The sequence below is a fragment of the Myotis lucifugus genome, unplaced genomic scaffold (assembly GCF_000147115.1).
Source record: "Myotis lucifugus unplaced genomic scaffold, Myoluc2.0 scaffold_274, whole genome shotgun sequence".
NCBI classification, from domain to species: domain Eukaryota; kingdom Metazoa; phylum Chordata; class Mammalia; order Chiroptera; family Vespertilionidae; genus Myotis; species Myotis lucifugus.
Genome location: NW_005871322.1, coordinates 782,341 through 810,051, shown reverse-complemented (window position 1 = coordinate 810,051; position 27,711 = coordinate 782,341). Strand labels below are relative to the sequence as shown.

The window sequence follows — 27,711 nt, the reverse complement described above, 5'->3', positions numbered from 1 at the left end:
AACGACACTGAGAGTCCCCTGTGGCTGAGAGGGAAGCTGCAGAGAAGGTATTCAGTGCTAGCTAGCTCCATAAACTAGGCTCTGCGACAGAGCTGGAGACACTCTGTATTAGATACTGACCCGTGTCATGTGCCACTGGTGGGGAGGAAGACAGCGTGCTTTTCCCAAAGGGCGGTGATCTCCCCAAGCGATGATTCTTCTCAGGAGGCAGGAGTGCTTTCCCAGAATAACCTTTTTGCTCTTTATTCAGCTGCTGCAGCAGATACTCATTAGTTACCACCAGGGATCTGAGGCACGGGGGAAAAGGCAGTTATGAAATCATAAAAGCAAAGGAGATGCCATTCAGACCTGTAATGTTTGCTAAAGACAAATATAAAATATAAAAAGTAACATCTTTAAATAGAAAGAACTGTCCAGTTTATGAGTGGGTTATTTTAAAGGCAGGCCAACAGTTTCTTTCTTCATTATGATTCTGTTTATGTTCCAGACTGACTGTAGCAGGAACATAGTTCACATTTTATACAGTGATTGCTCTATCCATTCCAAAGCACTTTCATGATGAGGTAAGTAGAAGCACTGGGAGATTGGCACCTGACCAGGCCTCCAATTTCTATCTCCAAATTTTAACTTCTACTTCTAATCTAACCTGCCTCTGCAGTTAACTAGTGGTACTGGTCATGGCTCTACTTTTGGACTCTGAATTACCATGTAATGTTAAAAGCCATCAGAGACTGGCCAAAAAAAAAAAAAAAAGGTAAAAAATGATGCATGCACAATGCTATTCATTGCAGCACTGTTTATAACTATAAAATACTGCCAACCTAAATACCCATCAATAGAGGAATACTTAAACACACAATGGAGTCCCAGCCTATATAATAAAGAGATAACATGCTAATTAGACAGAACAGCAGAACGACCATCCGGAGGACCTTTCGGACGAAGCCGGGGCTGCGAGGAGGGCTGCGAGGGCCGAGCCCCTTGCAGGAATTTTGTTCATCGGGCCTCTAGTACAACTATAAAAAGGAATGAGAGCTACCTCTATACACCACTGTGAACTGATTGCTAAGATAAACTGTTAAAGTATCATTATGCCTCTTTCTATGTACTAGAGTGCCCTCTACACACTCACACCTACAGTGGAAGGCTAGTGGGAGGGAAGGAGAGGATAGAGGAGACAGGTAAGGAAGCTAGATTTATCTGAATTTATCTCATTTTGTAGATTTGACTTTGGGACCATGTAAATGTTTTTACATAATTATAAAACAAAATTAAATCAAAATAACAATAAAAATTTCCTGTGAATCAAAAGCAAATTGAAACAAATTGAACCTGTATATTGAATGGATGGCTTAACACAGAGAAAAATTATTTTCAAGTTACTTTAAAATATAGCAATTTTACTGTACATCACTAAAGAGATGCACCCTAATGTTCTCAAAGTGTGGTCCCAGACCACCTGAAACAGCATCACCTGGAAATTGATGAGAAATGCAAATTCTCGGTTCCCAGCCCAGCCCTGCTGAATCAGAAACCCTGGGGGTGGGGCCCAGCAATCTTCATTTCAACAAGTTTTTCAGGTGATTCTGATGCACACCTGAGTTTGAGAACCGTGACTTTATGCTACTTGCTCAACTTTTGTATATGTTTGAAATAATTGTAATGAAAAGTTTAAAAAAATTAAAAAGCCACCCAGAATGGCCCTGGGTCTAATCCTCTGAATATGAAGTTATTCCAAGGAAAATCAGGAATTGAAGTTTGAGACGGAAGATGTGGGCATGGGGTTCTTATATTTAAATTTCATTGAAAGTCCTAGTAAAGGTGTTTGTCAAATCAAAATGTCCAGGGCTTCTCTAAATGTACCAACAGTCTTGAGGCCTCTTCTGATTTTCTAGCCTGCATCCTGAGGGTACTATTCTTTGAAGAGGCGGATGCTACTGAGCTCCTCCAAAGAAAACACGACATTGGATTCTTTCTCTATTACTCTGAGTGCTCAGTGTATTTTCTGTGACCAATAGCAGGCAGGTATTTTCCAGAAGAGCCAGATGACTGATTTGGGGGGTACACAGTGACCAAAAAAATGCTAGCTGACTCAGACAAGGGTCCTGTTGGATCTAAAGAGAAACTACTGAGTACTGAGGTGGTACAATCCACCAGTTCCAGCTAAGACAGTTAGTCCCTGGCGTGTCCTGAAAAGAGTACTTTGAACACTGAGCTAACTGGCCTAGATACAAGTGGTTTACATGTAACACGGAGTTAATTTGAAAAGCATATAGATATTAACTTGCCAGTAAAACAAAGGAGATAAAGGAAAGTAAGCACCTGCTTTTCGAAGCCCGCTAGATAGACCCGCTCCTACCTCTGACTTTCATGGAGAAGGGCCACTGTCTCCTCCAGCTTTTTCAGCTGGGAAAGCTCCTGGTTCAGGCAAGCCACCTGTAGGTTCAGCTGTTGGTTTTTGCGCAGAAGATCATCTACAAAGAATACAGTAGCCATGGGTGAGAGGATTCCAAGCAGCTTGTCACTGAGCAGAGCTTAAGGACATCTTGAAGAATGGGGGCCCCCTCATTGCACCCGTCTCCATACTCCACGTGCCATTCCTTCCCTTAGACACAGCAGATATGGTGGCAAGAATATGGGATTTAGCAACAAACAGATCTGAATTAAAATTCAACCACTTAATACCACGTTAGTTCATTTTTCTGAGGTTCGCTAGAGCTAATAACCCTGCCCCATAGCACTATTATAAGCCATCAATGAGACACCTATCCTCATTTAGCATAATTAGTCAATAATTATTGGGTCTTGAATTCTCCATTTTGGTTTATGAATACATGTGCTTCACTCTCTATGGAGTATGTGGAAACATCTAGAACTGTGTCAGGCACATAGTAATAACTCAGTGAGTCCTTGGAGAAACTGAATTTGTAACCAAGACACTCATATGTAGTTCCCCAAATATATTCCCACTGCCTGCAATAATGAAGTAGGTAAAAGCACTTGAATTCCACCTGGCCAGCGTGTCTCAGTGGTTGAACATCTCGACCCATGAACCAGGAGGTCATGGTTCAATTCCCAGTCAGGGCACATGCCTGGGTTGTGGGCTCAATCTCCAGTGTGGAGCATGCAGGAGGCAGCTGATCAATGATTCTTTCTCATCATTGATGTTTCTATCTCTCTCCTCCCTTCCTCTCTGAAATTAATAACCAAAATATGTATGTATTAAAAAAAAAAGAAGCATGCAGTCCTGAGGAAGTCTAGAACCATACCTCTTAAACTTTAGAAACTTTAGTATATTTACAGATCACCTGGGGATCTTGTTAAAAAACAGACTCCGGCCGAAACCGGTTTGGCTCAGTGGATAGAGCGTTGGCCTGCGGACTGAAGGGTCCCGGGTTCGATTCCGGTCAAGGGCGTGTGCCTTGGTTGCGGGCACATCCCCAGTGGGAGGTGTGCGGGAGGTAGCTGATCGATGTTTCTCTCTCATCGATGTTTCTAGCTCTCTATCTCTCTCCCTTCCTCTCTGTAAAAAATCAATAAAATATATTAAAAAAAAAAACAACAGACTCCGATGCAGTAGGTCTGAGGTGAGGCCCGATAGTCTACATGTCTAACAAGCTTGCTGATCTGTGAATCACACTCTGAGCAGTAAGATTTGAGAAGGTGGAAAACAGAGCTACAATAGCTGTATTTATCACCAGTAAGCCAACACCAGTACTGGGCCTCAGGGCTGACTGAAAGTAGGTATCTAGTGAACAATCACCTGTTTTCAGAGCAGGTAAGTAGAGATGCTTTGATTATTCAGGCTTGTAAAATCAGACAGTGATGAGACTGAACTCTGGAAATTCAGTGCTGACTTCCAAATCAAGTTCCTTGTATAAATTGAAATGTTTGCTTAGGGGTGCTGAGCTGGAGGGTTAAAGTCAAGGGTAGACTTTATCTAAAATACAGGCCTAAACTATGCTAATAATAAAGTAGTACAAATAAAAACCAAAATTTCAATGAAATACTATTTTTCACTTATAACTTATGGCAAAAATTTAAAAACTACCCAGTGGGGACAAGGATAGAGTGAAAAGGGCATTCAAATACACTCATTGCTGATGTGAGTGTAAACTGAAAAAAACCTTTTTGGGGAGTGATTTGGCAATGTATAATGAAAGCTTCAAAAATGTCCACATCCTAAGGAGACATATGTAATACTTACAATAATAAAGATTAAAAAGAATGTACCCATCTTTTGACCCACTAATTCTACTGACAGGAATGTCCCTAGGACAATAGTCTGAAATGAACACAAAGATTTATGTACATAGATATTATTAGCTGCATTATTTATTGTAGTATAAATATTAGGACACTCAGTTCTGGCAGAAGGGAAGAAAGACAATCTCAGAGAAGCACTTTCACTCTAATGTCTTTTCTTTCATTTCAGGTCTTTTGAATGTTTGGAAAATCTTTTTTTTTAATATGTTTTTATTGATTTTTTTAGAGAGAGAGGAAGGGAGAAGGATAGAAATATTGATGAGAGAGAAACATCATTACTTGGCTGCCTCCTGCACACCCCCTACTGGGGATTGAACCTGCAGCACAGGCATGTGCCTTGCCCAGGAAATTGAACGGGTGACCTCTTGGTTCCTGGGTCGATGCATAACCACTGAGTAACACCAGCCAGGCTGGGAATTCTTTAAAATTCTTTATATTATAAACAATGGCAGCTTCATTTATAACTAGAGGCCCGTTGCACAAAATTTGTGCAAGAGTAGGCCTTCCTTCCCCTGGCTGCTGGCACCGGGACCTGGGCTTCCCTTGCAGCCCTGGCTTCGTCCAGAAGGACATCCGGTTTAATTAACATATTATGCTTTTATTATTATAGATCGCTAACATTAAAAACAACTATATAGAGGACTAGATAAATAAGGCACATTTGTGTGACATTGTAGTAAATGCCTATACCAAGCATATCAGACTCACGGCCGGGGGGCCACATGCCTCTCCCTTAAGGCATGCAGCCCGCTGGCCACGAGTGTGACATGCTTGGCCTGTACTATTTTTTTTTAAATATATTTTATTGATTTATTACAGAGAGGAAGGGAGAGGGATAGAGAGTTAGAAACATCGATGAGAGAGAAGCATCGATCAGCTGCCTCCTGCACACCCCCTACTGGGGATGTGCCCGCAACCAAGGTACATGCCCTTGACCGGAATCGAACCTGGGACCCTTCAGTCCGCAGGCCGACGCTCTATCCACTGAGCTACACTGGTTAGGGCTTGGCCTGTACTATTAAATTGACAACATTAGGGTGTAGAATCAAATTGTCGATTGTCCTAGGGTACAGAGTGGGGGAAACAGCACAAGGGGACTTTCTGGAGTAACAGAAATGTTCTGTATTTTGATTAGGATGGAATTAAATGAGTGTATATATTTGTCAAAACTCATCAAACTTAAAATGTGTGCATTTTGTTGTATTGAATTATTTTTTAAAAATCAAGGCACAAATTTTAATTTTGAGTTAAAAATATATGTATAGGAGTATGGTGAAAGAAAATATACCAAAACACTAATGGTAGTTATTGCTGGGTAGTGGAGTTTTATTTTTCTTATATTTTTTCAAACTTTCTATAAAGAACACAATCTTCTGCTATAATCAGAAAAAAGTATTCTGAAAAACAGTAACAACATTTGTACTTGCTTTACAATGACAAAGAGCTTCATCTGATAACTCAAGTCACCTGCATTACAACTCTCTGAGGCAGGTGATGGTTTCCATTTAGGTAGCCATGTGAGCTTTAGATAATGAAGCTTATTAATTGGGTCATCTATAAACAAACAATTGTCTTAGGACACACCACACACTGCTTTCCTGAACTTACCGTAAGTGTTGGGCTGGTGCCCACTCACAACTGAGGTGGCAACACCTTCCTCCAACTGCTGGATTTTTTCTGATAAAAGGAGGTTTTCCTCCAGCACTCTGACCAATTTTTGCTTCAAACTTTCCTTTGGGTCAATAAATAAAATACAAACACATTAAGAATCCGAAATTATAAGAAGTGCTTTTAGAGACTGAAAGAATCGTTCCCCTGTTTAGTGATAATGGAATGGAGGTCAGTCTCTCACTAGAATTGTAATTCATTGATAAACATAGCTCAAGTGCAGCAAACAAATTTATCACACAGAGTTGCAATTTTTCTTGTGATTTATCCACTACTGTTGCAGAACAAGTGGTCGTTTTGACAAGTGGCCAGAATTCTGAGTCATTTATCTAAAGTTTGTAGAAACTGAACTTGATGTTTGAGAATCCTCTAATGTTAAGAAAAAGGGAGGGGGTTAATGGGGAAAAAAGAGGACATATGTTATACTTTCAACAAAAGGATACATTTTAAAATTGAGGGGAGACTTAAGGATATGAGTCCCTTCTTCCTCTTCCAGAGCCAGCAGCTTGATGCTCGAGGCCTGGCCTCTGGCTCAGGGCTCTGCTCCATCAAAAGGGGAGAAAGACAATCCCAGAGACAAGTGCCTTCCCTCATGAGAATCAAACCATGACCTCCAAGGCTATGATCCTTAACATTTTCATTCTAGGGTCTTTTTCTTCTTCTTTTCCCATTTCAAGTCTTTCTTTAGAATTTTTGGATGAGGGTTAGGATTAAGGAGTCATCCCTGTACAACCTTTGACTTGTCCCTGTCCTGGCAAGTTCTGTGTTCCTGATTTTCCCAGAATGACTTTTCTGTATTTTGGTTCAGGTACATCTAGGTGTTCATGGTGATGATGACCTTTATGGTACAGAGCTGTTCTAGTCTTGCTGCTCCGTCCTTTTCTAGTAAAGGAAAAGTAGGAAAGGGAGATGAAAGAGGCATACCATGTCATTAGGGACCACCTGCCCAGCCTCCTTCAGTTCCATCTCCCTCCTGTGGAAGGCTTTGGACGCATCTTCAGGATGTGAGCGACACCACTGCTGAGGAGGAGCAGGGACTACCAAAGTCAGAAGCAGATCTCGGGCAGGACCTGCCAAAAATTCAGGTTGGGCACATGGGCCAATCTTAAAGCTAAAGCACAGAATTCCTAGTCAATAACTACTAGCTCTGCAGCATAAATAAGGTAATCTAATATCTCCTTTTTACGAGAATTTCATAAGTGGCTGTAAAAGGTGTTTCATGATTGGAGAAGTTATATCCCACATCCTCTGTGGAGAAACAACAGCAGACCCTCTGGAATGCGGGCTCTGTGCTATTCTCTAGTCACTGAGGAGGGCTCCTGGGGATAATTTCCTACAAAATGAGAGCAAAGGATCGATGTGGGAAGAAAAGTAATTGGGCTAAGATTTCTTCTCCTGTATATCCCTTTAGAAATTAAAAAAAGTTAAGTCCAAATAACTCTAAGTTTCTAATTTTTACTTAAACTTTTCCACCACCAAGAACTCCTTGAATTCTTCTTCCATTAAACAACTAATAAACACATGGGGCCAAGGTTTGCAAAACCATTTTCCCCAAATTCCTAAAAAGAAAGATGCCCTAAAAAGAGTCCAGGTCATTTAGTCAGTGGAAGTTTTCAAATCATAACATCTGAACAGGCATCTCAGAACTCTGATGATCAAACCTAATTTCTACTGTATTTATTATTAGCACTTTCCTGAGGATCATAAAATCCTTTGTAACCGTTAACATGACCACTCTGTCATGTTAACACATCTCATCACTTTACATATTACCCAAAGACTACTAAAAAAAAAAAAAAATGACAGGAGGAACAAAATAATTGGTACATGATGTAAGAGTGCTGATAAAACAAACAGGAAGAAGATTATGAGGAAAATGCAGACTTTTCCATTACTGTGTTATTGAGAAATTTGGTAAGTGATCACGAGAACAGTTTGCCTTGTAGAACAGAAGCAAAGTCGGAGCCCTTCTCCCAGAACTGAGAAAGCACTCACCCAGAAACTTCTTGTTAAGGAGGAGGGAGCCGGAGCCGGTCCAGTGCTTATCCACGAGCTCCAGGAGCTGTCTGAGGACAGTGGCCACATGGGAGGTTCTGGCAGAGATCTGGGAACTGTGGTTTCCTGGCAAACCGTGCAAACTGCCCAGGTCACTAGAGAGAGGCTCAAGAAAAAAACAAAAGACCCAACCATTCGTCATTCTTACACAATAAGGGAAATAAGAATTCAGACGTTTAAAGTGTTAACATTTTAAGAAAAAGAAAAAATAAGAGATTTGAATAGAATATTATCTATGTCCAAGGCAAATATGATAATATATTCAAGGACAATTTCAAAGCTAATAGTATCTTCTTACATGATTTTCTGTAGAGATTTTTGAGAAGAAAACAAAAAATGTTTTGACAGCTACATCAGTGACTCAATATATTATGTTATGTAATGTGAAAAGATTAAATTGCAGAACATTTTCAGAAAGTTATTATATATCATAAAATAAAATGGGGAGTAATTTAATAAAAAGCATAACTCATAATAACCTTATGAGTTATGATGTTACAATAAGCTTATAACATTTTAAATGTTAAATGCTATTGTTGGACCTAGTACTAAAGACATTTTATTCCGTACAAATTTTATATATAGATGTATAGGTAGATCTGTCTCGTAAAATTCACAATTGTTTTTTATTAAGTCTGACATGAGTAAACACATATAGACATATCTAAATGATTTAAGAAATTGTGGATTTTACTGGACAGATCTGTTTACCAATCTTCTCTGTGGGGTCTGCAAGAAAAGAGCATTTAAAAGAGCAATTTTCTGATTTATGGACTTCAAGAAAGCTGATATATATTAAAAACAGCCAAATTAGCCCTCGCCAGTTTGGTTCAGTGGGTAGAGTGGCGGCCTGCAGACTGAAGGGTCCCGGGTTCGGGTCTGGTCAAGGGCACTGCGCGTACCTCGGTTGCAGGCTCCTCCCTATCCTGGGCCCTAGTCGGGGCTCATGCAGGAGCAACCAATCAATGTGTTTCTCTCACATCGATGTTTCTCTCTGTCTTTCCCTCTCTCTTCCACTCTCCCTAAAAATCAATGGAAAAATATCCTTGGCGAGGATTAACAAAAACAAAACAAAAAACAGCCAAATTATTTCTCAATCTTTGGCTCTTTTGATATAAAAAGTTATAGATGATTAATTAGCTGATGCTGTTATACCCACCAACTGTGAAGCAGAACACCAAAGACAGTGATATTTATAATGTGAGTTACACATGTGGCCTAACTCGTCAAAAATGAACATTGATTGCCCTTGGTTTTATGTATTGATAATTGTGTGTATATCATGTGACAACTTGGAAACATATATGCTTTTACAGATTTTCTTTCATTTATCACAATGTGGTTAGAGTTGGGGATAATTTTTATAAACTTTGGAATAATTTTATTAATTTTTATGAGTCTTTTCATTTTCAGCAAATTATGGCTCATGGCTTTTAAAAATAAATTTTTATTATTTGCTTATGATTCTAAAGTCAGTTGGTCAAAAATAAATTTTCTAGATTTCTCGTGGTCCGTGCTGGGGTAGGCGCTCCGGGCACCAGGGACGGACAAGAGCTGGGTCGGCGGCGAGTAGCCTACAGCATTTGCTCGTCGTCGCGATGAGTTTGCCCCTCAATCCCAAACCTTTCCTCAACGGATTAACAGGAAAGCCAGTAATGGTGAAACTTAAGTGGGGAATGGAGTACAAAGGCTACCTGGTATCTGTAGATGGCTATATGAACATGCAGCTTGCAAACACAGAAGAATACATAGATGGAGCCTTGTCTGGACACCTGGGTGAAGTTTTAATAAGGTGTAATAATGTCCTTTATATCAGGGGTGTTGAAGAAGAGGAAGAAGATGGAGAAATGAGAGAATAGCATCTTTTGTGGGAAATTTCTTTTTATATATATTTCTAGACAATAAAAATTTGTTTTTTCAAAATAAATAAATAAATAAATAAATTTTCTAATCACAATTTCATGTTCAGTTTAATTTTGCATATCATGGAATTACTTTTAATAACTTTTTAAATGCTCTTTTCAGCAATTTTCTGATTTATACTTTTCTAGAAACTGAACAGTATATTTCTTTTATATTTACATCCAAGTTGCTCTTTTACAGATCTTCATAAAAATAAAAATAGTATCTAACAGAAAAAAAGGAATGAGTTTTTAAGATTATCCAGGAAAGTGCACTGAGATTTTAATTGCTATTTTAACAATATATATGGAGTAGAGGTGAAAAAATTTCCTAGAATATGTCTTATTAATATAGCATCCCAAATATTCTAAGTGTTCCTGTACCTTCCTGAACCTAAATACATTAACACACAGTGCTGTCTGGAAAAATAGTGACTGAAAATGGGACAAATGGACCAGAAAGCGAAGAAAGTATTACGAGACTGCCCCCTTTGGTATACAAAAATTACAGCCACCTCTGAAGTTTTGAAAATGGAATAGAAAGTAAAGAGTAAAAAAAAAAAAATCAAACTTGTAAACCCATGCCAATGTTCAAAAAGATTTCCCACAACTGAAAACAAAGTGACTAGAAGTAGTCACTGCTTCCTTATAGACAGCAAATGATTAAATAACAAATGATTCATATGACAAAGGATCATAGGTTCCAGGAAAGAAAGGGCCATGAGAGCTGAGGTTTCTTTAAATAAAGAGAAAAAGGCTTCATAATGGAAGTGGGGCCTGGAGAAAAATTAAAACTCAAACAGATGAGAGGAGAGTACAAGGCATTCTTTATAGACAATGCATGCAAAGGCAGTGACAAAACTTAGTTACCTAATAAAAACTGAAAAACAATGACATTCCATAGTACACTGCTATCATACTATAACTTTATAAAATTAATTATATTATATATGTGGGAATGGTTATTGATTTGTTGTTCATTCTCTGAACCATTCTCAGCTAAAAATACCTTGGATAATCTAATTCATTTTCTAGCTGCTGCTACTTTGGGGAACAAATGGAATAATTCTCCTTTCTAGACAGAAAAGTAATGCTTTTAGAAGAAACGTTTCAAGCAAGTTGCTTGTGGCCAAAGCAAATGTATAAACATGATAAACAACAAGGCCACAGGGATCACTCTTCAGCCACCCCTGAGCCCCAAGCAACTTTTGCATTCCTTCCTTGGGTAAACTCTGTCTGCCACTTATTATTATCGAAGTACTTCCCCACAATGTTTATGCTCTGGCAGTAGATTCTCCCTGTGACAACAATTAAGCAATGTGGCAGAAGGGGAACGACTTTCCCAAGGGCAGAATCCCAGGCTTTGGCCTGGCAGTACTAACTACTGGCCTCTGAAAATCCCTTTGAGTTTCTAGCGCTCTTGGTCAGAACCACCCCCACCCCCAAAAAGAACCCTATTCTGGTCTTACATCTGAGGTGTTTCATTCATAAGCACAAACAAGCCAACACTTGCCTCGCTGCCTGTAGCATCTCTGAAACCATGCTTTGGATTCAGTGTGGCAAAGATATGGTCCTTCCGTTTGAATCCTCTCTTCGATGGGCTTAGTGACCTCTTGGTCAAACTCTCTCTGTTTTCTGAAGTCCCAGTAGGCAACAGCAGTGTGCGCAGAGAGTCTCCCAGGACGGAGTTGTTTGGGAAATGACCATGTGCTGGGGTCAAATCCCCCAGGCCGGTGGATAATTGTTGCTCTACATTGACCAGCAGAGCAGGGTCACTGTTGAAATGGGTTGTGGCATACAGATCTGTGAAAGGAACAGGCTGGGAGATGAATCTGCTCTTCAACTCCCCCTTGTTTCACTTCCATCCTTACCCCACCCAGAGTCCAAAAGTCATAATCTCCCTAGTATATACCCTCAACTCTCTGGACTCTTTTGTCTTCCACCCAACTCTGGTTAAATCCAACTGCCCACACACTCCAGGCCTACACCAGAGCAGTGAGAAGTAGCTGGAGAACATGCATTTCTTCTCACCATCTTCACTTTACATACATGACTGCTATTGTAACTGGGCTCTTGTACTGCCCGGCTGTCCTAATACATTACTTTAGTCAATTTACTTTTCCCTTCTCTTCTCTGAGATGACCGTTTCACATCTCTCTTTTCCTGAAACTTTGAACAACTTATCTTCCCTCCTCACTCTCAGGTACTAATCTCTTTATTTCCCTGAGAAAAACAGAGGCAATCAAAGGAAACATCTATGTGATTCCACCACCAAATCTATGTATTTATGTATTTTTTGTATAAATTCTCTGAATTCCTTCTTGTTATAATTGGTGTACTGTCTGTGTTTCATCCAAGGCCAATTTCTCACTGGTGGACAGGATTCCATCTCCTCTTGACCACCTAAGGATTTTTCTTGTACTTTTCCCTTTTTACTCCTGCATCATCAATTTTCCCTCTACTGGATCATCTCCATCACGATTTCCTTAATCCCATCCCCCCTCCAGCTATAGTTCCATTTCTCTGCTTCCCTTCACTGAAAAACTCCTTGAAAGGGTTGTATATATTTGGTAACTCTATTTCCTCTCTTCTAATTCTTTCTTGAATTCACGTTAGTGAGGCTTTTATCAACCACGAGTCTCCGGAAGCTGCTCACTAATGCATTGCCAAATGCTATAATCACTTCTCACTCCCAGGCTCACTCCCTATTAAAAACATCTGACACAATATGTTGATCACTCCCTCCCTCTTCCTTGAAATATATTCTTCACTTGGCTTCCAGGAGACCACTCCCTCTCAGCTTTTTTTCTCCTACCTCATTGGCTGCTTCTTTCTTGCTCTCTGTGCTGGTTTCTCTCCATCTACTGGATTTCTAATTGTTAGAGGGCTCAGGGTTTGTCCTCAGATCTCTTTTCTACATTCACTCCTTAGGTGAGATCCTATCCAGTCTATTTTAATGCCATCCATACATTTTTGGTTCCCTGAACACAAAACTAATATGTCTAATTATCTAACTGGCATCTCTGAAAAGTTTTAACAGGCACCTCAGATTTAAGATGTCTTGATATCTACCCTAAAACCTATTTGTCCCACTCTTTTCCATCTTAGCAAATGATAACTTCATTCTTCCAGTTATTCAGACTCAAAAGAGGGAGTCATCCTTGACCTCATTTCTCTCAATCCATCAACAAATAATGGGATGTTGTCTTCAAAATATATTCAGAATCAATACCACCTCTACCACTAGATAACCTCTTAAATGTTTTTCTAAGTTTCTACCATTACTCCCATTTTCTATTCTTAACCCAGAAGCCACAGTAATTGTTAAGTTAGATCATGTCACTCCTCTACTACAAACTCTCCAGTGTCTTCTCATCCCACTCAGACTAACAGTCGGACTGCTTGTTTCCTCTTTACACTTTACCTCGCTCACCTTGCTGCAGCCATACTGGCCTCCTTGTGGTTCCTTAAACATACTAAGCATGTTCCAGCCTCAGAGACTTTGCACTTACTATTTCCACTGTCTAGAAATTCTTCCCCAATTATCCTCATGGCTTATACTCTCATTTCATTCAAGTCTCTGCTTTTATTATATTTCATCGGAGAAACTTCCCCTGATCATTCTGTCTAAAACATCATCTCCCCCTTATTACACTCTATACCCTTATCTTATTTTTCTTCATAGCACTTATCATAACCTGACATACATTTATATGCTAACTTGTTTATCATCTGTCTTACCCTCTTTAGAATAGAAGGTCCATGAAAGTAGAGACTTTTTTATTATTATGGTAAAATATACATGGAACTTTATTTTTATTTGCTACTTTATCTGCAGAGCTATAACATTATCTGGCATATAGTAGGTACTTAATAATTTTTGTATACTTAATAAATAACTAAAGAGGGTACCTCTGTCACTTACCAGAAACTAGATTTTTCTGAAAAAGTTACCAGAATAGAAGTGATTTGTGGCCAGAGAAGACTAGATGCTATTAGAAATATGTCTTGGGTTTCTATTTAACTAAAATAACATATATGAAGCTCACATGTCTACATATATTTCTATAATATATCTCACATTTCTCTAATATATCTATTACATTAAACTCATACTCTGCAGTTTTCTGGAGGTTCCATGGACCACTGGCAACTCTGAACACAATTTAAGTAATGCTAATACAATTTAAGAAATGTGAATTCCAAAATTTCCAGTTATACCCTTCATTTTCATGTCCATGAAAAGGCCTATAAACTGACAGGAAGCTATTACCTGAACTAAGCTTCAAAAGCCTTCCAGTGCTGGAGTCAGGGTTTGACAGAGGAGTCAGTAAGTCTCCACAGGAATGGGATGTGGTAGCCTTCATGTCATTTGAAGGCTTTATGTTATATTCACGGTAGTTCTTGCTTCTCTGAGGCCTTTTACCAAGACTTCCATGCAGGGATAGAGTGTGAGAATAATGACTATCATAATTGTCCAGACCAATATCTGAAGGTAACTGATAGGGATGGATCTGGCTAGAATCACCGACATCCAAGCGTTTACCCAATAAGGCATCATGGGTAAGCTGATAAGCATCAGGTTTTGGTAGCATGTCCTTTTCTGGAGAAGAACCTGAAGATTTATTGTCCACAAAAGATATTCGGTACCCTTCTTTAGCCATCTTCTCTGGGGATCGGACTGTGGACTGGCGAGGTGAGTAGTGTCTGAATTCTAACCACCACCAAGGAAAATAAAAGGAACAAAATACAATGAGAACTCTTCTTGGCCCAGTTAGGATACCTCACTACACTGGACATATCTCTCTCTACCAGAAAAATTTCTCAGGAAGAGATGGTTTATAATTTTGATAAATGGTAGCATAAAGTGATGAAAGGACTTCTGCATGGACAACAACAACAAAAAACCCCCACCATATTGGACATTATGTAAACAGTGAAGAATCTATAACATTCTTGAGATCAATTTCATGTCACCTTAATCCCCTAGGAATTTCCTCCTGAAACTGTAGTGTCAGTTTTCTAGACACTATCCTATATAATAAAAGCCTAATATGCTAAGTGTCCAGTCAACCGGTCGGCCATTCAACCAATCAAAGCATAATATGCTAATGATATGCTAAGGCCACTCAACCACTCGCTATGACATGCACTGATCACCAGGGGGCAGATGCTCCGACTGGTAGGTTAGCTTGCTGCTGGGGTCTGGCTGATTGGGACTGAGCAAGACACGCTGGACACGCCTTGGGGCCCTCCCGCAGTCCCTCCCCTGTGGTCCCTCCCCAGCTGGCCAACCTCCCACATTCTTCCCCGGCCCCGATTGTGCACCAGTGGGGTCCTTTGGCCTGGCCTGCACCCTCTTGCAATCAGTGACCTAGCAGATTTGAAAAAGAACCAAATCAAATTTATAGAACTGAAAACTAAAGCAACTGAAATTAAGAATGCATCAAACAGCAGATTAGACATAGATGAAGAGAATGTTAGTGAACTTAAAGATAGATCAGAAGGAGTTATCCAGAATTAAGAAACCAGACAAAAAATGATGAAAGAGTAAGAAACAAAGAAGACAAAGTGAATAATTTCTGACATATATTTATTTAATCAAGAGTCCCAGAAAGATTAGAAAATATTGGACACAGAATATTTGAAACATTTTCCAGAACTAATAAGACACAATTCACTGATTCAAGTGTAATAAATATAGAACAGGATAATAAGAAATCCACATGACATAGTAAAACTACAGAAAACCAAAGACAAATGGAAAATCTTAAAAGCAGCCAAAGAAAAAAAAGAGATTATCCTTGCAGGAATCACAGACTTCCAGCTGACTCCTCAAAAGCAACCACAAAAGATGGAATACAGTCGAACCATCCATATTCTGCCAACCTAGAAATTTATACCCCGCAAAAATACTCTTTAATAATGATGATGATGATGAGTATGGCTTATGTGGCTCAGTGGTTGAGAGAAATCCTATGAACCAGGAGGTCACGATTTGATTCCTGATTCCTGGGTTGCAGGCTTGATCTCTAGTATGGGGCATGCAGAAGGCAGCTGATCAATGATTCTTTCTCATCATTAATGTTTTTCTCCCTTTCTCCTTCTCCCTTCCTCTCTGAAATAAAAAATATATATATTTAAAAGATAATGCTGATGATGAAGCCCTGACCAGTGTGGCTCAGTTGGTTGAGCATCATCCCATGCACTGGTTTGATTCCAAGTTGTGGGTTTGATCCTCAGTTGGGGTGCGTGCAGGAGGAGGCCAATTAATGTTTATCATATCAATGTTTCTCTCTCTCCCTTCTTCTCTCTCTAAAAAAATAAATAAAAACTTATTTTTAAAAATAATGATGATGAAATAGAGGCAATTTCAGACAAAAACTGAAAGAGTTCACCACTAGTAGACCCAAAGGAAATTCTAAAAGATGTACTATAAGCTAGAAGAAAATGGTCTTGGGGAAGAGAAATCTGAGATAAAAAAGAAATGAATGGAAAATAAAGTGGATAAATTTAAATGAACATTGTATAAAAAATATCTTGTGGGTTTTAAAAAATAGAATTAAAATCTATAATAGTATATATAAATCAGGAGGGATTAAAAGGAGTAAAGTACTTTAAGGTATTCAAATTATCCGAGAGAAAAGTTAAGTATTAATTAATTTTAAAATTGTGTAAGTTGCCGAAACCGGTTTGGCTCAGTGGATGGAGCGTCGGCCTGCGGACTGAAGGGTCCCGGGTTCGATTCCGGTCAAGGGCATGTACCTGGGTTGCAGGCACATCCCCAGTGGGAGATGTGCAGGAGGCAGCTGATCGATGTTTCTCTCTCATCGATGTTTCTGACTCTCTATCTCTCTCTCTTCCTCTCTGTAAAAAATCAATAAAATATATTTTAAAAAAAATTGTGTAAGTTAAGAACACGTATTGTAGTTTTGGAAATAATACTAAAAGTATAGAAACAGTGTATAACTTACAAACTAGTAGAGGGGTAAAATAGACGAATAAAAACATAATAAATCCAAAAGATGGCAAGAAAGGTAAGAAAAAGAAACAAGGAATAGTCAACTAATACAAAAAGTCAAGAACAAAGGAAGTCAAAATACCCATTTTTCAACCAGAAATGCTTTACAGGGCAGCCCCTCACAAAAGCAGAAAAGAGCTTGTTGACCACAAAGGGCCCCAGGGCTGAGACATCTCCTTCTCCCAAATCCCATCACATCTAGATCTCTCTGATTAGTATGGTGAGAAATACTCAGTGGGCAAAATATTTACCATCTTCCTGATGATTATCAGTTGGCATCTCCCTTCTCCCCACTTCTTGCATCTAAAAAGAAGTTTGAAAGTTTAAGAGAAGGTGAGTTTACTACACCAGGCATTCAGAATATTTTTCTATTAGTGATCAAGACCATCCTCACAGACTAGGGAAAGAGGCCTTCAAGCAAAGGTCCAGGTTTAAGCCTATTTTAAAACTGCCACAATGCCCTGCTGGTGTGGCTCAGGGGTTGAGTGTTGACCTATGAACCAGGAGATCACAGTTCGATTCCTGGTCAGGGTGCAGGCCCAGGTTGTGGGCTGGATCCCCAGAGCGGGGCATGCAGGAGGCAGCCAGTCCATGATTCTCTCTCATCATTGATGTTTCTATCTCTCTCCCTCTCCCTTCCTCTCTGAAATCAATACAAATATATATTTAAAAAAATAAATAAAACTGCCACAATACAAAGATGTTCCAGAGTTGCTTTGGAGTAGGTAAGGAGACTCCTTGAAAATACAAAATATCTTTATATAGTAAAAGCCATACCCGTGAAATACTATTTATTTTCCTTCTTAGATAACACAGCATAGAAGTTAGATGGTGCCACCCTTTCCACCTTTATTTTTTTCTTTTTGAGGAACTCCCACACTTATTTTTACCTTCTGGTAAAGCTGGGTATTGACCACAGGAGCTACTGGGAGTTTTAATAGGCGGAACATTAATCTGAAGCATAATTAAGCACGGATGATACAAAATAGGAAGCCATCTGGGGTTTGCTTTTTCAAAACGCATCTTAAAGTATTTAGTATATATTTGGTAGTTATGCAAAGAAAGAAATCCCACTTCCTATTTCTTAAATGAAAAAGGATACACTGCAAGCTATTCAATTTCCTTTTTTCTTTCACTTCAAGAAGTAATTTTTTTTAAAGTTGGGTATGTTAACCTAAAAAGAGCTATTTAACCTCAACTGTAGATTGGAGTATCCATTGTTTCCATTTCCTTTAAATCAATACTAAGATATTAAAAATGGTAACTGAGATAGTTCCTAAGTCACCCAAGTAGAATTCCCCAAAACAAAGAAACCAACTAAATGCTAATCTGTCTTTTTATAAGATGAAGTTATATACTCAAACTAAAAAAATATTACTAACTTTTTACCAGTTCAGTACTGATTACCCAAATTGTGGATTAATCAGAGCCTTTGCTTCTTTTTCCCCCTCCTCTGGCTACTTTCAGCAATTTCATTGCTCATAATATATTTAAAAAATATAGACAAAAGGAGAAGTTGAATGTAAGGAAGTCAATTCTGCATTATATTCACTCTTATAAATAAGTCTTACATAATGGTTGTATTCTCTCTCCCACCAATGTTTTTCACTAAAAACTTATTTTAAAAATTTCCCCCATCTTGTATGATCTCTACCTTTCCATTGCCCACAACTTCTATGACATCTTTTTTTTTTTATTGATTTCAGAAAGGAAGGGAGAGGGAGAGAGAGATAGAAACATCAATGATGAGAGAGAATCGCTGATTGGCCTGCACGCCCCCCACTGGGGACTGAGCCCACAACCCGGACATATGCCCTTGACCAGAATCGAACCTGGGACCCTTCAGTCTGCAGGCCAACGCTCTATTCACTGAGCCAAACCGGCTAGGTCTTCTATGCCATCTTTACCTGTTTTCTGTTTTGCTTTGTTTTGGTTTGGTTTGGTTTGTTCCAATGAAGAAGGAGCGTTGGGAAAGCCAGCTTTGAGATGTAAGATTCAGTAATTAAAAGGCAGAGGTAGAAAATTTAAGAACAAGGTAATAGGAGATGGAGACACTGGGTAGAGAGAAGACATTGAAAAACCAGCCAAAAATTATAACAGCTGCATCCCTGTGTGAGGGCCAAAACACCTGGCATGAAATGTGCTAAAGTTATATGCATAAATATACCACATTTGATAACACGTTAGTGGGGAGTGGGAAAGGGGAAATTAAAATTAATGCAGAAGGTCCTCTGTATCCTGTCCTGCCTTTTCCTGTTTAAGGGTCTAAAATGCCCTGATCAAACAAGTCTTACTAGATCTTCAGAAATAATTGAGAGTCCACTGAATTACTAGTACTTATCACTGACTAGTCAATGCATCAGCAGGAAAGTGAATACGTTACCTGTGTCCCCAGTGGGAAAGTGTCTGATTTCTGATCTGGGATACTGTTGGTTTGGGTTGCAGAAGTGCTTGTGAGGGAATCCTTTATTTCCCGGTTGGGGAAGGGAATAAACAGTCCTTTGTTTGAGTCTGTGTTAAAAGAAAAGGCATACAATGGAGCACTGACCAGATGTCAAAGGCAACATATCTGTGGAAAGATACTAGGAGGGAAGTCACAAGATTGAGAGCTAGTTCTGGTGACACTACTTAGAAACCACGTGTAAATGGGCAAATTGCTTAACCTCTCTGAATCTGTCACCTCACTTGTAAAACATTATGATAAAAACCTAACCTGCCTATCTCTTAGAGCAGCAGTTCTCAAGCTGTGGGTCTTGACCCCTTTGGCGGTCGAACGACCCTTTCACAGGGGCTGCCTAAGACCATCCTGCATATCAGATATTTACATTACGATTCATAACAGTAGCAACATTACAGTTATGAAGTAGCAACGAAAATAATTTTATGGCCCTAGCCGGTTTGGCTCAGTGGATAGAGCGTCGGCCTATGGACTGAAGGGTCCCAGGTTCGATTCCGGTCAAGGGCATGTACGTTGGTTGCGGGCACATCCCCAGGGGGAGGTGTGCAGGAGGCAGCTGATCGATGTTTCTCTCTCATCGATGTTTCTGATTCTCTATCCCTCTCCCTTCCTCTCTGTAAAAAATCAATAAAATATATTTTTTAAAAAAAGGAAATAATTTTATGGTTGGGTCACAACATGAGGAACTGTATTTAAAGGGCCAGAGGTGAGAACCACTATCTTAGGGTGAGGTGAAGCTAAAACAAGATAATGGGTATGAAATAGCTTCATAAATTATGAAAGGCTCAATAGAAATTAAGAAGAAGGCAAATGTTATACACATTCCCTAAGTGAATAAATAAACAAACTGGACTTCATTAAAAATGTTATACATCTAAAAACAATATCCACAGAGTAAAAAGTTATTTTCTATTTCCAGAAGATAAGTTATGTGGATTTATGAAAAAAGGAAATTTTTTTTTTTTTGGTTGAGCAATTTTAAAAGTTTCACTCAAGGGATGGACTTTGAGTTGGGTTATAAAGAAAGAGTAGGATTTTTTAAAAAATAGTTTTTATTGATTTCAGAGAGGAAGGGAAAGGGAGAAAGAGATAGAAACATCAACGATGAGAGAGATCATTGATTGGCTGCCTCCTGCATGTCCCACACTGGGGATAGAGCCTGCAACCGGGGCATGTGCCCTGACCAGGAATCAAACTGTGACGCTCAACCACCAAGCCACGCCAGCTGGGTGAAAGGGTAGGATTTTGATTAAAACATTCCAAGCAGAAGGGACAGCATTAGTTCAGGGGCAGAGGAGGGAGAAAGGAAGAACTATTTGAGGAAGAGGGAGTGGTTTGGTTTGATTGAAGGATTGGACATTGCAGTTGAGAAATAGATAAGTTTACAGGTTAGGCTGAAGAGACAAACTGCAGCCAGAGTTTAGGGGAAGGCTTGTATGTCAGACTAATGAGTCTTAATTTAGTAGGTGAGTGGGAGCCATGGAAGTTTTTGAGCAGGCAACTATGAGTATCACAGCTGAGTTTTAAGAGAATTAATCTGACAGGAATGTACAAAATACACTGAAGGAAGAAGAGACTGGGAGGCAGCATGGTGTAATGGTTAAGAGGACTTTGATGACAGATCAACCAGAGTTTGCATCTCAGCTCTGCCACTTACTGTAAAACTAGAGCAAGTTATTGCACCTCTGGTTCTCAGTTTCCTCATCTGTAAAACAAGGATAACTATAACCATCTTCAAGGTTATTGTGAGGATTAAATGAGATAATGCACAGGGCCTGGCCCAGCATTTGCACTCAGTGAATGATAGCTACTAAGCTTACTTGCTAAGAAACTATTTAAAAAAAGGAAAGGAAGGATTGTCAATTGTGGATCATGAGTATGGACATTCAGCTGGGCTTTAGGGAAGAAAGCAACATCAACTGCTAAGGTGCTGAGCCTGAGTAATGGGAAAGTGGTGGTAACAGTTGGAGGAAAGGGGTTCATTTGTGTGGGGTTTTTTTTAACATGTTTAAATTGAGGGACTGGAAAGTTATCCAATGGTGATTCTAAGTATATATTACTATTTGGTCAACAGAAATGGGGGACTGGTGCAGAGAGAGACTGATACAGTTTGTCAAAATTAGACCAATATATTTAAGAGTCATCTACAGGGAGGAAATAAAGCAAACTGTGGGAATAGATCAGATCTATAAGGGCAAAAAGTAGAGAAAGAAGAGAGTTTAAAGGCAGTCTAGATATGCTTATTTTAGGAGTATGGGGAAAGGGAGAGGAACCTTCGAAAGAGACAAAGGTTATGTGGTTAGAAGAGTCACATGAGGATCCAAGATAGTGGAGTTTCCCTCCCTTGTCTAAATGGTTGATGGGAAAGCACTGTTTTGAACAACTGAGCTAGTGAGAGCTATTCTTCAAAAAGTTTTCTCCTAGCCTGTGGCAGGACCATTAACATGGCATAACCACATTAGTCATATTGAATTACCAACAGTGCTTACAGGCAAAACTCTCCAGGGATCTAGTACAAACATAATTTTCAGTGGAAGCAAAGCTCCTAATGCTTCAAAATAACAAAATAAATTTTATTTTTTTTAAAATCCAGGCAACAGCTGGAGTTTCTAAGAACCTTTAGAAATGGGCCTGTGTCTAGTAAAGCAGTTTGTTCTCAGCAGAGATTTTACACTATAAAATATTTTAATTCATGGAGTGAATCTTTGTGTGTGCTAATGATGTAATATGACATAGGTGAAATTTAATTCAGCTCATACGAAAAGACCAATTATGCTTCAATGTATCTTTGTCTTTCTGGAAATGGATATATAAACACTTTCACCTAAAAAAATGACAGGAAGGTAGTATACCAAATTAACTGGGATTCTCTTTAGGGAAAAGGTTTATAAGTGATTAAAATATTATTCTTCATGCTTTTCAATATTTTTCAAAATTATTACAATATAATCAATTCTGAAATATTTAAAATGCTATTTAAAATGAAATAAAGAAATGCATGGTCCATGAGCTACATGCATTGAGACTTCCAAGAAAGGAAAATAAAAATCATATCTATGACTTATTTTACCATTAAATACTATAAAAATGACTCATCAATAAATGTCCACATGAATAGATAAGTCAGGAAAACAAAAGACTATATGTTATAAACCCTTAATACCTAAACTACACAGTCAATCTACTAAAGTTATTGCTGGAACTTTAGGATTGATTTTTAGAGTTTGTATATAACTCAATAGATCCTTCAGAGGGAGAGAGGCCTCAACACAGAAGAAAGCTTTCTCAAGTAAAAGGTCATCTGATGAGTGCCAGGTTAATCCACAAGGATCCATTGCATGCAATTTCTCCAGTGGAAAGCTTTCTCCTATCCCGTGGCACTATCATTAATGTGGCATAACCACTTTAGTCATATTAGATTGCCAACAATGCTTACAGGGAACACTCCCAGCACAAAACACAGGAGATTCTGCAGCTGCAAAGGTTCAAGGTGGAAAAGCCCAGAAGGCCCAGAGTGTGAGCTGCACTGATGCAGAGGAGTCACAAGTCTCTGGCTAATGAATCAATCACCTTGGCAATGCCAAGGGCCCATGGGGACTGGCAATGCAATTTTTAGGATGTACTAATGATGTAAAGTGATATAAATGAAATTGAACTCTGAGTGCAGCTTGTGCTTTGATGGCTTCTAGCTTAGGCCTGCTCAATAAATAGGGTCCTTCTGGCAGGGAGAGGAAGGAGGAAAAACAGCCAGTAAATCTTGTGTTTGCTTCAAATCTATGTCATTTCTCAACTGTTTTGTCTTCATTCTACCCAAGATTGGCCACAAATGCCGAAACAACTAATGTTTTAATCATTTGTGATGAGAGAGAGAAAGCTTACCAGTTTCAATCCTGTTATCAACATCAGCACTGACTTTTGATGCAGAGCTCTCATCTGTCACACAGTTTTTCATGGTCTTCTCCCTAGAGCTGCCGTGTAGAATAATTTATTTAAAACTCAAAAGGTTTCTGAGATCACCAATAAATGCTATTTAGAAAATACTAATTCATGGTGATCTCATTTAAAAAAAATTTTGTTGTTGTTAATCCTCACCCGAGGATGTTTTTCTATTGATTTTTAGAGAGAGTGGAAGGGAGGGGGAGAGACAGAGAGAGAGAAACATGGATGTGAGAGAGAAACATCAATTGGCCGCCTCCCATATGCGCCCTGACCAGGGCGAGGGATTGAGCCTGCAACCCAGGCATGTGCCCTTGACCAGAATTGAATCCGGGACCCTTCAGTCTGTGGGCCAACACACTATTCACTGAGCCAGTGATCTCATTTTTAAACTGATAAGAACAGATACTACACTTGATCTTAGCCAAAAGGCCGAGAAGCGATGTGATCTCATTTTTAAATGCTGTAGAACATATTAATTTCACAAAATTTCAGTTAAAGCCATTTTTTTAAAGTCATATTTTTACTGGGAACATGATAGAGAAGGGCACTTATAGCTGAGCCTTTAAAGTATTAAAGCCAGAAAATTCAGAACTTCGGCATTCTGTCTTCTTGATACAGACTTAGGTCTGAATGATTTTGAGGAAATAAGATATTTTCTTTGGAATTAAAAACTCAAAACACAGAAAGGAAGGTTTTGCTGCCAAGAATTATAATAGAGACAAACAGCCATTAATTAGAAAAACAGACATGAAAGGCAAGTAAGTATTAGCACTTCACTGATGTACTAAATTAAATTGTGAAGTACAGTAAGCAAACAACCTAGAGCCCGTGGTCGGCAAACCGCGGCTCTTTGGCCCCTTGAGTGTGGTTCTTCCACAAAATACCATGTGCGGGCGCGCATGTACAGTGTGATTGAAACTTCGTGGCCCACGCACAGCAGTCGGTATTTTGTGGAAGAGCCGGTATTTTGTGGAAGAGCCACACTCAAGGGGCCAAAGAGCCACATCTGGCTCGCGAGCCGCGGTTTGCCGAGCCGCAGTTTGCCGACCACTGACCTAGACTATGAGCCAGGCACTTTATACCCAACATTTCATTTAATCATAAAAGCTCTCCTATGATATATTATCCCCATTTTATGGGTTCAGGGAACTGGGACTAAGAAAGGCTTAAGAAAAATTTTTTTTCACCCAAGATTGGAAAGCTTGCAAGATAATACTTAGTAACATTTTACCCCTGGTTTTGCAATCATTATATGGTAACTAAACAGAAATATGATGGCACTAATTATTTGCCTTACTAGAAAGTTTATTCAGTTATACATTAATTCATCTCTGTATTTCTATAGGAAGCAGGGTACCCCAAGGCCTTTAAAATAGGAATTACTTTATAAAATACATATCCTATATAATAAAAGCCTAATATGCTAAGTGTCCAGTTGTCTGGTCATCCGTTCAACCAATCAAAGCATAATATGCTAATGATATGCTAAGGCTGCTCAACCGCTCTCTATGATGTGCACTGACCACCAGGAGGCAGAGCTCCAACCGGTAGGTTAGCTTGATGCTGGGGTCTGGCCAATCGGGACTAAGTGAGATAGGCTGGATATGCCCTGGAGCCCTCCCGCGGTCCCTCCCCAGCTGGCCAACCTCCTGTGTCCTTCTCCAGCCCCAATCGTGCACCAGTGGGGTCCCTCGTCCTGGTCTGCACCCTCTCGCAATCTGGGACCCCTCGGGGGGTGTCAGAGAGCCAGTTTCGGCCCAATCCTGGAGGCCAGGCCCCACTGGTGCATGAATTCATGCACCAAGCCTCTAGTCTATATATATATATATATATATATATATATATATATATATATATATATGGCTAATATGCAAAGTGTTCCCTCGGGAGTTCAATTGGGAGACCGATCGCTTGCTATGATGTGTGCTGACCACCAGGGGGCGGCACGGAATGAAGGAAGGCCCCAGCCAGCAGCTGGCAGCTGGGGGAAGGAAGGCTGGCAGCCGGGGAAGGGAGGCCCCAGCAAGCAGCCAGAAGGCTCCAATTGGCCTTGATCGCCGGCCAGACCTAGGGACCCTAACCGTGCATGAATTTTGTGCACCGGGCCTCTAGTGTACAAATAATTTTAAAAGAAACATCCCATTGCTTTCTACTACAGGGTAAATTTTACTTGATATAAATTAACCTCAATAAACCCAATTTTAAAAATAAGGAACTAGACGTGGCCAGTGTGGCTCAGTTGGTTGGAGGGTCATCCTATACACAAAAGGGTCACAGGTTTTATTTCTGGTCAGGGCACATACCTTGGTGGCAGGTTCAATTCTGAGTTGGGGCATGTATGGGAGGCAACCAATTGATGTTTCTCTCTCTCTCAAAATCAATAAAAAACATATCCTCAGTGAGGATTAAAATAAAAATAGGGAATTTTTGAAAAAAGGGAAATACTATAAATTAAATATATCTTATTAATTTTATTATTATGTAACATATACTATTATATATTATTACTTTATAAAAACACACACACACATACATATACCTAAAACTAAAAGGATATTTATCATAATATAATTAGTGTTTATTTCCAAGTAGTGGGATTATAAGTTACCATTTTATTCTTTGTGTTTTTTGTGTACTTTCCAAATTTTCAATAATATGCATGCATTACTTTTATCTTCAAAAAAATACTAATAGGTACATCTACATGTTCTACATGTTATTTATAGACACACAGATGTCTAGAAGGATATATATCAAACAATGCTAGTAGTTAACTCTTGGTAGCAGAACATAGGGTGATTTTGACCTTTCTTATTGTACTTTTCTGTATTATTTAAATTGTTTGTAATTAACTTCTATTTCTCAAAAATTATAAAGCCTGCCCTACCCTGTTTGGCTCAGAGGTTATAGCGTTGGCCCACGGACTGAGGGGTCAAGGGTTTGATTCCAGTCAAGGGCAAGTACCTCATACCTTGGTTGCAGGCTCAATTCCCAGGCCCGGTCAGGGCACGTGTGGGAGGCAACCAATTGATTTGTTTCTCTCACATCAATATTTTTTTCTCTCTGTCTCTCCCTAAAATTCAATGGGGGGGGGGGGGGGGAGGAATATCCTCAGGTGAATATTTACAAAAAAATAAAAATAATTGACAGGCCACTTTATAAAAAAGCATGGGCTTTGGGGCAGAAGATATGGTACTTTATTTTGATAGACTTTTAGTAACAAAGAGTAGAAATTCAACCATTCAGCTACTTTAGAGCTTCAAAGTCTATTTTACTTTTGGTTTTGATGAGAAATGCTTCCCTTATTATCCCTTAACAAATTTATCTCTAACAACCCTGCCCATGGTAATGTAATGCTCCTAATTCAATAGAAAAATACCATGTAATGATCATAACTCTACCAAGAAAGGGTTTGCAAGCATTTGTGGGGATGGTAAGCTATCTCATAGTATCTCTATCTATAAGCTTTGAAAACAACTTCAGAGAATTTACAACAATTATATTCAAAGCAGACCCAATAGTTTAAGAAAGCAGAAATGTTCCCACTGAGGGTCAGATTCTCATTTCAGATAAATCTCATTATGTTGATACTTTTATTCTTGATCTGAGGATTCTTACAACTTAAGAAGATTTCTGCTAGAAAATGAAAGTTAAACAGGAATTCACTATTCCCTATGTCCAGAACTAAACTAAAAAAAATTTTTTTAAAGATTCTTCTTACCTTTTTTCCACCTCTAAAAGAAAATTTTCACTGTTGCCCAGCTGACTAAAATGTAGCTTGGCAGCTTTTCTCTCACTTTCTCGTACGACTCGGTCATCTAGAGGCAAAAACCGTGATCTAAGCATGTTTCTTTTTTTTTGTAATATATAGTTATGAGTCAGAAAATCCTATTCAAAAAGTAAAAACTAAAGACCAGTCTTATCTTTTGTTAGAGACAGGTCACAAAATAATGCTATTATGTTGTCACTGGGGCAAGTAGTAACTCAGGGAGACTGCATGGATACCATAGCAACAACTGCCACATAGGTGTAACTAGCCCTGCAGGAAAGCAGAGCTTGGGACGCAAACAGCCCAAATGGCCCAATCTTGAAGCTGAAAGTTACACCACTTACGAAAGACTTCACTTAGTTTCCCTATAATAACTTTCCCAGGAACATGTGAAATCAAATTTTATATCAATAAACATATACTCAGCAGTAACATTATAAAGAAATACAGACTAGCTCATTTGAAAGGAATATTTATTGTTCCTTGCCATCTAAGCCCCAAAGAGTTATATTCATTTTCTATTGCTAATACAGTTGCAAACTTGGAGCACCTGGAAAAATAAATCTCAATCTGGAAACTTTTTGTTGGGGAGGAAGTAGTGGTGAAACCATCAACTGAAGAAAACTAAAGCTGG

The 27,711-nt window shown here is 39.1% G+C and overlaps 2 protein-coding genes and 1 pseudogene across 2 annotated transcripts; 1 reads left to right on the top strand and 2 right to left on the bottom strand.

Moving 5' to 3' along the window:
- Window positions 1–27,154, bottom strand: LRRC36 (leucine rich repeat containing 36). The gene is made up of 11 exons (XM_006099405.3): window positions 27,030–27,154; window positions 23,249–23,337; window positions 19,295–19,422; window positions 17,163–17,214; window positions 14,164–14,604; window positions 11,404–11,693; window positions 7,930–8,095; window positions 6,859–7,004; window positions 5,875–5,998; window positions 2,360–2,474; window positions 1–287 (listed from the first exon to the last, which is right to left on the bottom strand). The coding sequence occupies exons 1-11, from the start codon at window positions 27,152–27,154 to the stop codon at window positions 62–64; spliced, it is 1,902 nt and encodes a 633-aa protein (XP_006099467.1). The 3' UTR covers window positions 1–61.
- On the top strand, window positions 9,496–9,912 carry LOC102437528 (small nuclear ribonucleoprotein F). Its single transcript, XM_006099404.3, has one exon. The coding sequence runs from the start codon at window positions 9,588–9,590 to the stop codon at window positions 9,846–9,848; it is 261 nt and encodes an 86-aa protein (XP_006099466.1). The 5' UTR covers window positions 9,496–9,587; the 3' UTR covers window positions 9,849–9,912.
- LOC111828062 lies at window positions 23,648–23,749 on the bottom strand (annotated as a pseudogene).
- Window positions 27,155–27,711: the final 557 nt, after the last annotated feature.

What these genes read in the sequence shown, in the direction of transcription:
- LOC102437528 (XM_006099404.3), top strand. Translation starts at nt 9,588, where the DNA reads ATGAGTTTGCCCCTCAATCCCAAACCTTTCCTCAACGGATTAACAGGA.
- LRRC36 (XM_006099405.3), bottom strand. Translation starts at nt 27,154, where the DNA reads ATGCTTAGATCACGGTTTTTGCCTCTAGATGACCGAGTCGTACGAGAA. An exon ending in CTTTTAGAGGTGGAAAAAAG is followed by an intron (nt 23,338 to 27,029) that starts GTAAGAAGAATC and finishes TCTACACGGCAG; the next exon opens with CTCTAGGGAGAAGACCATGA. An exon ending in GAGATGCTACAGGCAGCGAG is followed by an intron (nt 8,096 to 11,403) that starts GCAAGTGTTGGC and finishes TTTTTTCTTGAG; the next exon opens with CCTCTCTCTAGTGACCTGGG.